We start from the raw sequence: 11310 nt of genomic DNA on the forward strand, positions 1-11310 counted from the left end.
TCTAACAATCTCCTAGGTGATGCTGGTCTGTATAGTTTGAATGACAAGTCCTTAGCCTACCTTCCAGCCACATTCCTGTCCTAATTTGCTCTGCTTTTGAAATCCTCGAACTGTATCTGAGGTTCCCCTTGCATTAAGAGATTAGGATTTAGAGTAAAGAAAGAAAAGAGGGACCCAACTCCCACACCAATTTATATATCATAACAGGAATGACACCCTAGGTATGTGTTACAAGTGTATGAACCAATTAGATCGTTTTTAAATAATCTTCAATCGAAACAATTTGATGGTTGGTAAAGTCAATTTTCGTGAGTTTTCGAATTCATATTTTCTAAATTTATTTGTGCCTGAGGGGACTCAGGTGACCTCTAACCCCCTCCCCTCTAAGCTTTTCTCCTCTTTGGAGGTTCTTCTTGTCCTCATCATTATTCCTCACCTGGTTGTAAAGAGTTTTCCTTTCCAAGTCAAACTGGGAAATAACTTGTGACAATATTAGGAAATAAAGTTTTAAGTTCCCCTCCTAGGAGTATTTGCAATTTTATAGACAGTGACTGAAAAGTTTTTAAAACCAAAAGATATGACTGGTGGAATTTTAGCCCCATGACAGTCTACTGGAGAATTTTTTGGGCGGGGTGGGGGAAAAAAGAGGGAAAGATGTCTCCAGCTTGCTTTATAACTAATTTCTCATTCCTGTTACTCACAATATTTACCTTTCCACTCTACTCATTAGTCCATTGGTTATTATTTCTGGGGGCTTATGACTTCAAATGGCCTTTAAAATAAACTCTTAATGAAAGTATTTTTTGATTCATCTCTGCTGTGCTTAACATTCGCCAAGGCAACGCTCTGTGTCTCTTGGCTCCCTTGATGTCCGGGATATCACAAAGTCAGTATATAAACCTACTGGAAGGGGAAATATTATTTTTATATTGAATTGGGAAGGATGATGTATGGAATGTCTTCACCTGGTTGGACTTAGATTTGATTCTTCTCAAATCAGCGACAGATTCATATGTAGAGAAAAATTGAGGTTTTCATCTGTATGGTTTTTTTTTTTATTACATTATTTTGCTTCAGGCTCAAACATATCAAGGTGATTCAGACACTGTGGATGACATCATCTGATTTTCATCAATACATGTCTACTAAATCCTTCTGATTGTAGGCAGTTGGTATTATTACATGGTTATAGGAGGACGTGGTAATGCCATGCAGTAATTAATTGGAGTCTGTGTGGCTCAGATTTATACAATGTTTAATGTTTGTAGTTATAGCCAGGATGTTTCTCGTGTAGTGATGTAAGTAGATGTAGGTATTGAAATGGATTCTGTCTCTTGGTTTGAAAATTTGAGTCTATTACTTTCTATCTCTGTTCATTACATGTAGGTTAAGAAGAAGTCCTCCTGATTTACCATTTTCTTTTTTTATCTTAGAAGCCATCTTATTCTGTACAACTGAAAATGATCGTTTACTGATTAATCACGTAAGTTGATTAAGTTAGGGGATCATAGATCACGTACATACACAAAACATTTGACTTTTGCTTAAAATCCACAAACGCACATTTATTCACCACTATTTTGCTGTGGAGCCAAGGCCTTTGTTCTGAGTAGGGTCCACAGAGTGGAATTCTGGAGTCTTTTTTTGTGTGTAAATCGTATCCCTAAAGGCATCTCACAAATTTCAGTTTCAGTTTTTTTCAAGTGAATTAAGAATTTAAAAACAGTGACCTGTGTAGAGAATCTGTGTAGATTTTTACGATCCCTGCCCCTATGACAGCAACTTTTTTATAAAACGAATTTTCTTTATTGGGTCTTTCCAAAGCATTTGACTAGTTTGATGAAAGGAACGACTCCCTTTCCATTGAAACTCATGCTTTATAGAAATGCTATTTAATTAAATTATGTAATTACATATCTGGGTAAATAAGATTGGAAACAAATGCAAGTGAATCATGGTAAGTATAAAACTCGGCTACCTGGAAGCCAAAGTGTGTGAGTGTACGAGGGAGTATTCTACCAGCCACAGTGGTCTACTGGCCACAGTCCTGTGTGTATCACTATAGTTCAGTTTAGCTCTTTTACAGGGGGAATGGTTAGCATTTATTATTCCAGTGAAACTGTGAACTGGAAAGGAAATCCTATTTTTTTTCCTTTCTGAAATATGACTATAACACCCGAGTTCATCTTTTTCAAATTTATCACTTTCATGACAGTCGTTTTTGTTTGTTGGTTTGTTTGTTTTTGTTTTGTTAGAGTTTGTATACAGACATCTCTGGTGTTGTGGATTTGATACATTATTATAGTTTTTTTTGTGAAGCAAATGTCTGAAGATAAACACTTTACTATTAGCTTCCAATAAAAAAAAGCAAAAACAGAAGTAAAAGTTTGTGAGACTATCTCTTGGAAAATTTCATTGAGAATGGATTTGAATTGAGGATGTATAATACAGGGGAGGTAGGAACTCATAAAAATTCTAGCCCAGGTGTTAAGCGAAAGTGTGTTCAAAATCCTACCGGTGGGTAAAAGACCATCACATTTCTTCGTGCCTGGGGACTCCTTGGCTCTGTACTTATTTTCATCAGCCCCCTCCGCCCCAAGCTTTCTTTCATTTTCTCCTTTAGATCGAATATCTTTCTCTAAAAGAACAGGTTAAAGTGTTGCAGTCTACCGTCACAGAGCACTGTGGATTGCCTGGTTTAATTCACTTGGGAGACTTTATTTTCTAGCTTTTTGATTCTTAAAATGAAGTAATAGCATGGTTTTATTATATAAGTTAAAGGAATTTTCCTTAAAACCAAGTGAGGGCTAAGAGGTGATACACCTTGTATAGATTTTTTCTTTTTAATTTTTACATGTAACTTTTCCATGAGGAAAATGTTGCAAATTCGAAAACACTTTCTAGTTCTTATAAGTCAGCATATTCTTAATAAGCTGCTTGTCTCAAGGGAAAAGTAGTGATTTGCTGGTGATCCTTGGCGTTCCATGGCTGAAGGATGCGTCACTCCAATCTTTGCCTTCATCTTCACATGGTGTTCTCCCTGTGTGTGTCTGTCTTTCTGTTCACTTTTCTTCTTTTTATAAGGACACCAGTCATATCGGATTAAGGCCCAGCTAGTGACTTTGGTTCAGCTTCATTACTTTGTGAATACCCTTTGTCCGAATAAGGCCACATTCTGAAGTACTAGGGGTTAGGCCTCTGGGAGGACACAATTCAATTCGAAACACAGAGCATAGTTATTAGCACTTGCATTTGAAAATCATTAAAAAAAAAAAAAAAGCTTTCCCAGTGGTGTTCTCAGGACAGGTCTCTGCCTTGAAACGTCAGTGCTGATCTGGCCAGAGTGTTAGCCATGCTTTCCTTATGCTTGTTTTCGTAGTTGAAACTTCCGTTAATGAAAACATTTAACAAAAGTAGAGAAACAAAACTAATTCTTTTTTGATTGCTTGATTTAAAAATAGTGACTAAAAGCTGCTCCTTAATAAGCTCCTGTATTCACGTATGTTCTCATTATGTTTACATTTTGCAGACGCGTACTTCATTTTATCAGTCGTGAATTCATACTGAGCTACATTTATTATTTGATGCTTCATTTTGCTTTCATTAATTTCCTTGCTAAGTGATAAATAGCATTAAAGTCATGCTATTCTGAGTTTGCATTCTGAGACAGAGTGATGCTGCATTATTGAACACTTTTACCCTTTCTTTTTAAAATTCATATTCCTACATCATCTATGGAAATTGCCACACTTAATGCATTCAGTTATGAGTGGGAAAAACCCAGGCTGTGAGAGGAGGAAATAGTGGAATATATGAGACATGGGTAGAACAAACTGGGCTTGTAATGGAAACTACTTAAAATAATATTTCAGACTTATTCCACACTTGTGATAAATGCTCTAGCTAGATTGCCTAGTTATTCTTATAACTCTGTATAGTAAGGACAGTGTATTGGTCAGGGTAGGCTAGGTTATACTGATGGAACAAGCAATCCTGGAAGTTTATTTCTTGTTCACATCATGTCTGTTGTTGGTCCAGGTGAGTCTGTTTCCCAGGCAACTGTTCTCCCTGCATTGGCTCAGCATTTTAGTCTGCTTTGATATTAAGGCACTTCTTATCAACACATGCTTCGCAATCACCGTGGTTGGAGGAGAAGTGGGCTGAGAGTCAAGTGCCTGTGATTAAGACCTCCCCCTCGGAAGGTGATACCTATCATTTTTCTTATATTTCATTGGCCAAAACGAGTCACAGTTATGTCCAATTTTAAGGGGTTTAAGGAAATGCAATCTTGCTGTGTTTTCTAGGGTAGAGGGGAACCAGATATTCATGAACAATAATATGCCTGAGACAACAAATACTTCCCTTTTACAGATGTGCAAACTAGGATTTAAAGAGGTCGGGTAACCTTCCCCGGGAGTATAAAGCTGGGTGATAATAGGGCTGCGAATCAAACCTCCGTCTGACGTCAGAAACTATATTCAGCCACTTTGTGTACTGCTTTCCTTAGGAAATGATTCAACTACCTTGCAGGTAGTGTGCCTCAAATGGTAAAAGTAATTGCTCCCAGTTTTTTTTTTTTTTAAATGAAATCCTATTGATAAGGATTTAGAGGAGATGGGAAAATCAGATAATCGGTGAGTCTTCCATTGAGTCTGATCTCTAGAAAAATTTCCTGGACCCTTGCTCTGCTGGCCTTTCTCTCATGGAGAAGCATTTGAATATTCTCAGTAAAAGTGAGTGGCCAAGCAAGTAAAGAAAGAATTTAACATTTATTTGCTTTGCTAGGGTGAGGCAGAAGGTATAGTCTTAGGATTATTAAAAGGATAATAATGGTAAGTTAGATTTATATGGCAATTTATAGTCTGTAAAACATGTTCCTGTACAGTCTGAAGACGAGAGAATAAACCTACGTGTACTCATGGACTGTGATGCCATGCCATTGAGTTGTGATTGTCAAAACAGTCATCGGGATCTGAGACTGCCTCAGTGAAAAGGCATTAACTAGCATGCAGTAGGGATCAAGAACGCAGGCCTTGGAGTCAGATCCGGGCTAACTCCTGGCACACCACCTAGGCAATGTCTTTGTTTCTCTTGGATTCTTTATCTGTGAATCAGTAGCAGAATGATGACTTCATGGAATGTTTTCAAAAGATAAATGAGGTAAGGTTAATAAAGCACTTAACTCAGTGCAGGGTACCTAGGTTCATGCTCAGCAAATGCTGGCTGCTCTTATTATTATGGTGGTTGTTATTGTGAAGATTTTTTAAATGAGGCATGTGGTTATTAGGCTCTTTGTGTAGTGGTAGATCATAGCAAGAATATTATAATTGCTTCTGGAGTATTATAATCACTATCGCTTTAGACAGTGGAATATATTCTGAGAATGGCATCTAAGATGGAGAAATTACTTGACAGAATCCTACATGGTTTGCTGAAGGAACTAGCAAGGTATAATATGGACAAGAGACACTTTAGCAGAGGCTCGAGGGCGTGGGCCATTAGTGTCTTTGGATCTCTGAAGGGTTATTCTACAGAATAGGCTTCAGTCTTATTCCTTATGGAATTAAGAAATAGTACAGTCATGGTAGGGAGAAGGATATTAGTTCATTTTGAGACCAGGCTATCAGCCATGGAACAGGACAGTCGTGGGTGGTAGTGAGTTTATTGTCATTGGTGGTATGAGCGTTGTTTGTGGGGCCTGGCAGGGTTATGGAGATTCAAGCATCAGTTGAGTGATTAGAGAAAGACTAAATGATAATATTGAGTTCTGTGATTCTAATTCTGGGTACTCGACAGAATTTTCCAGAGAGGTTTTTAAAACTGTACCAGTGTCTTGGGCCCCACCCTAGACCAATTAAATCAGAATCTCTGGGGATGAAGCCTCGGCAGCAGTGTTTATACAAAGCTTCCTAGCTGATTTTATTCTGTTCTACTGGGCAGTCAAGTTTGAGAACCACTGTCCTAACTGAAAAGGAGGTGTCGTGACAGTAGCCCCTAGCCGCATGTTTTAAAGCTACAAATAATCAACACCGAGCAGCAGGCGAGGGGATCATTCCATGTAAGAAAGAGTAATGAAATAAGAGTTTGGTTTGATATGGCTAAACCCCAACTTCTGAGGAATCTACTAAACTGAAGCCTCTGATTATTTTAGATAATGGTTTGGGAAAAGGGTTGAGGGTCCATGGTTAGGTTGAAATGCCTGTCACAGACCATCTCATGGGTGGGCGGAACCAGGGACTGTCGATGCTCAGGATTCAACTACAGGAATAAGACTATTTTCACCCCCAAGGAGCTTGCTATTATTCATGTTTACTGGCTGCTGAGTGATTCATACAGTGTTGGGGGAGATATGTTCAAGTGAAAAGTGTGGCTTCTATGTAAAGCAGCTTATTTCTTCCAGGATACTCCAGCCCACTGATGCAGCCTTGCAGAAAAATGCAAATTCTGGTGTGAGAGTGTGTGTGTGTGTGTGTGTGTGTGTGTGTGTGTGTGTGTGTGTGTGTGTGTGAGAGAGTTGGGATGAGGAGAAGACAGAGCACATGTAGAAATGAATATTTCTAGGGCATAGAGCATGCCTTCACTTCCCTCCTCTGACCTTTACGCCAGAAGCATAAGAATGACCCATTGCCCGCTGGCTCTGGAGCCTGGTCGTTCCTAATCTCTGGATGCTCAGTGGCTGAGCTGATCTCCCACCTGGCCAGTTGGCAGCTGTCAGGGTCGCCCATGTATCCCAAATTTGTTCCCATGTGGCTTCTTCCTGCCCGATCCCTCATCCTCTGGCATGGCATTTTCTCCATGACAGTCTGCCCCTGAGCTGCCTTCGCCGCTGCTTTGGTAGAGGCTTGCAACGAAAGAGATTAACAGCCACTGGACTGGCGAATCCAGTTTGTGCAAGCAGCATCAGCAATGGATGAGACCTCCCCCAGGCTGGAAGAAGACTGGAAAAAAGGACTTCAGCGAGAAGCAAGCTGGCAGGTAAGTGATGTCCTCAGCTCCAGATGGACCCAAATCTCTCTCGCAACTCTTTTAACCCAAGTGTAGGTATTCACATCAATCCGTTTGCAGAAATGCATTATCTGCAGGCACATCCATTTGGGAAAAGTCATCCTTAGTTTCTCTTTCTTCATAAACCATGCAAATAAGGCTCCAGATGAATTAACTCTAGATTCTTGAGCAAGCTAATATGGTTTTACAAATCTATAGATGTTGCTAAATTCATACTTTCATAATAAAGGACCTTGAATTAACAAGTTGCAGGTGTATATCAAAGGAAACATGCAGATTTGGTTTGTGTGAGTATAAGTTCATTGCAGTATAAAAATTTAATACAACACCTGTCATCAGACTTTCTTTATGGTGTTGTAGTAGCTTGGAATAAGGGGCTCGGTTTTAACCTATTTTAATGAGGTGGCCATTCTTTTAATGCAGTTTGCGTGCCTTTCTTATTTATGCTGAACTCATAATAGGTAGAAGCTCTGTGGTATGCAGAGAGTTCAAGCTAAAGGATTCATTTTGGTGTAGAGGCAGTTTTCATTAAAATATGCAAAGCAGTAATGTTTATACGTTACAATACCTATTTCAAATTAGCAAAATTATATGCTCCTGTCTCGTAAGCTGCCAACTGAAATCCCTTCCTAAATCCTGTTGAATGGCTTTGATTACTCTTCTTCACATTACACATTACACACCTCTGATGCATATTTTTACGCATCCACTCCATTGCTATTTAATTAGACAACAATATTGAAGAGCGATGCCAGAGCTTTTTTTTTTAAATGCTGCTGCCTTATGGAAAAAAGAACGCTCCCATGCACGAAGCATTTCTTATGGCTGGCGTTGGATAAAGTGATCTTCTGTGATCTTCCATTTTGTCCACAGCAGAAAGTTTCATATAAAAATGATGATTCAGAATGAGTCGATTTTCAACATCAATATTTAAAAATAATTCTCCCTTTTTTATAAACAGAAGGAAACTTTTCATAAGATTTCTCTTTTGTAATAGAAATTTCAGCAAAATATAGCACTGATATTGACAGGTATGTTCTGTTCTAAGCAATGTGATGATGTTAATGAAGGAGGCTTAGAAAAAAATCCTCCAGCCTGTCATGAAATTGAAGTCCTTCCACTTTGAGTGGGAGTATTATTTAGGCAGCAGGAAGGAATACAAAATAAATCACTACGTGCTACTTTGAGGATGTTATGTGGTCGGTCTCCAGGGATTCTAAACAAATATTCAGATCTTTTATGATTGGTTGATGTGACTTTTGGATTTTTGTCCTTTGTTTCTATGTTTTCCTTTAGAAAGTTGGTATCGTATGTGTATTCTTTATTCCTAAGGAAGATGAAGGGAGGGTGTGAGGTGATGACGCAGATATTTCAGTGAACATACATTTACACTACAAATATGAAATCCAAATGTTTGTGTAAAAAAGTGTGCATCTCATGAAGCTTTTAGCTTGATAATTTTCCCAAAAGCAGATAATGAAGATGTACAGCTGGTCAACCTCTGTCATTTCCATTGTGATAAACAAAGATCTCCTTATAGCTAGTAGAGGTAGTGGTGTAAAAGGGCCATTCCAGCCTCTTATTTGGTCTCTCTGACTTTTGGTAATACATGGCATTGGTGGATTGGATGTCATAGGGTATCAGCTCCAGCTTCACCTGCTTCTGGCCCTTTGGCCCTCTGTGCGGTCTGCCTGCTGCCCCCTCTTCAGTCACCTGTACTGCCATGCGAGGTCCTCACATGCCCAGAGTCACCCCATTTCAAGCTGATACCTAACGGAGGAAATTAAACCTAATAGGACTGGATGCAAGATCTTTGTCGTGAGAGTGACTTCTTTTGGCCATCCATGGTAGTGACAAAGTTGGAGGAAGTTTTACAAACAAATTGTGATTGATGCTCATGCTTTGATTTAGCCAAGTTCTACATTTCTTATTGAAACAGATCCAATACTTTTCTACCTACTATTGACTAATCACAGTACCAGGGGTTTTGTGTGTGAGTGTGTGTATGTGTGTAAATAGACACACATACATGAACACATACACTCATGCATCCACACATATACCCGTCTTTTATAAAAGCCTAGAAGGTAGATCTGATTACTTCCCACTTTATAGATGAAGAAATTAAGAGTCAAGGACTTTACAGAACCTGTCCAAAGCTATTTCGTGTTCAAGTCCAGGCCTGTTTGACTCCAATGCCTGTGTTCATCCTATTTTGGTTGCTGTGCCATCTGAATTAAATTTTATCTCATTTTTTATCTTATGGAATAGTAGCTTATGAGCAGCTGTGACGTGGGCAGGCAGGAAGCAAGAGGAAGAAAGGGAAAAGCATGTCGATCTTCTAATGGCATAATCAATCTCTGAATCATTAAGACTTTAATAAAATGTTTTTTAATAGTTTATTTTTTAACCCTTATTCTATATCAGTCATTAAGCTACATTTCTAATTATTTTAAGTACTCTGACAGATATGATTTATTCCTATAATACATATAGGGAAACTGAGGCCATAGGTATTAGGGGATGTGCCCAAGGACACATAGTTACTAAGAAGCTAAAAAGGGATGAGGTCCCGCTCGGATTGGCCCTGAAGCTTGTTTTCTTATATAAGGCTGCCTCTGAGAGTGTAAGTTCAAATTATATTTTGATTATACATATTTTAACTATCTCATCTCACAATGATGTGATGAGATTTGGTCCTTAAGAAGTTCCCCTGATAGTATTTTAAAAAAATGAATAAATACAGAGTTGGGAAAGATGCCTTACTCACTTCTTCAGAATGTATTTTAATTGGATGCTGTTTGCCTTAAATGAATCAGCTTACCCATTGGAAATGGAGTTGAAATGAACTAGACAAAATTTCTAAAATCAACTATAAACCTGTACTGGAAAACTGACATCAGCTGTGTCAAAATTAATGCTCCTGCCTTGCATAGTCCACCTCAGCTGTGGGAGAAGCTCAGGAATGGAGAGGGCAGTGGCTTCTTCCACCAGCTGACCACCAGGCCACTGGCAAACTTACTTAAGGCAATGCCTTTGTTTCTTCACTTGTAAAGGAAGGTGATAACGCTTGAGTGAGGCCTTGGAGGGAAGATGGGAGAGACTTGATAGTGCTTCATTGTTCTGGGCAATTGTCAGTTGAAAGACATAGAGGGGCAAATGACTCATTTCTGGATAATGTTTTTCCCTTGGGTTGGTTCCCTTTAAAATAACCGATGTAATTGCAGTGCGGGCATCGTGAACTAGTCTACAAATATCACCTGTCTGTGCCTGTCTCCACCACAAGAAGATGAATTCCTCAAGGATGGAGATAGACTTTGTCTTTGTGTCTCTGTACTTAGTACTGGGCCTGGCACATACTCAACCCTTGGTGATGTTTGCCTAAGTGAAGAAAATGGCAAATTTGATCTGGAAGAATGTTGAGATAGAATCTGGCCCTCACTTTACACTTGAAGAACCAAGGCTGAGAGGCTAGGTGATTGCCCTGAGATCCACTGCTGGCTAGTGAGGATCAGGGACGATTCTTTCTTTGCCTTTAATTGCTTCTCTACAAACTTCTGATACCTCAGCTTTCTCATCTGTAAAATTGGAACTAGAATATATTATCTATGACTGTGTATTTATTGTGGTACCCCTATCTGGATCGGAGCTATAGTCTCAGGGCCAAGAAGGAGACCTAGAGCCAGACTTTTGGATTCTAACCTCAGTGTCATCAATTTCTAACTACATAACATTGGTAAAGTTTCTAACCTCTCTGTGCTTCAGTTTTCTGACCTGGAAAATGGAGATCATTATTCTAGCTACCTTATAAGGTTGTTGTTAGGATTAAATGAGTTAATTTATGGAAAGTACGTAGAACACTTCAATAAGTACTGTTTAGTGACCAAAACATGCATTATATGTGTCAGCTACTATCTATCTACTATCTATTTAATGAGATCATCCATTCAATGTTTTTTGAATACCTACTATGTGCAAAGCACTTCCACACTTAAGTGGACGAGAAAGTGATCAGAGATGTTGCCCTTGAACTTGGTTGGGTCATGGTGGGGAGAGCACAGCAGATTATTATAGTTGTAAGACAGTAAAAAAAAAAAAAAAAGCTCCATGTACCATGGAAGCGCTGAGGTGTGACCTCCAGTGTGTCTAAGGAATTGTATGGATGGGTAATACCAGAGCTATTTAAACAAAGAGAAGTTAAGCCAAAAAAATAACTATTTAGGCCAAGAAAGAGAACATGTCAGAGACTGGAAGGAGAGAGACTCCAACGTATGTGTTGAGTAGCTGGTTGTCCTTTGGGACTAG

General features: G+C 39.0%; 1 protein-coding gene across 3 annotated transcripts in view; it reads left to right on the forward strand.

The window, feature by feature from the left end:
* Window positions 1–11310, forward strand: part of PPARGC1A (PPARG coactivator 1 alpha) — a 598261-nt gene that overhangs the window by 309068 nt on the left and 277883 nt on the right. Inside the window, exon 2 of one of the 3 annotated variants that reach the window (XM_006918957.3) lies at window positions 6803–6975. The exons of 1 other annotated variant lie outside the window; for it this stretch is intronic. In XM_006918957.3, coding sequence (XP_006919019.1) covers window positions 6907–6975 — 69 coding nt within the window. In that variant the 5' untranslated portion in view covers window positions 6803–6906. Of the gene's footprint in view, window positions 1–6802; window positions 6976–11310 lie in introns of those variants that run through there. One more of the 3 variants, XM_025051802.1, reaches the window with a different exon arrangement.

The sequence above is a fragment of the Pteropus alecto genome, unplaced genomic scaffold, assembly GCF_000325575.1.
Source record: "Pteropus alecto unplaced genomic scaffold, ASM32557v1 scaffold5, whole genome shotgun sequence".
NCBI classification, from domain to species: Eukaryota; Metazoa; Chordata; class Mammalia; order Chiroptera; family Pteropodidae; genus Pteropus; species Pteropus alecto.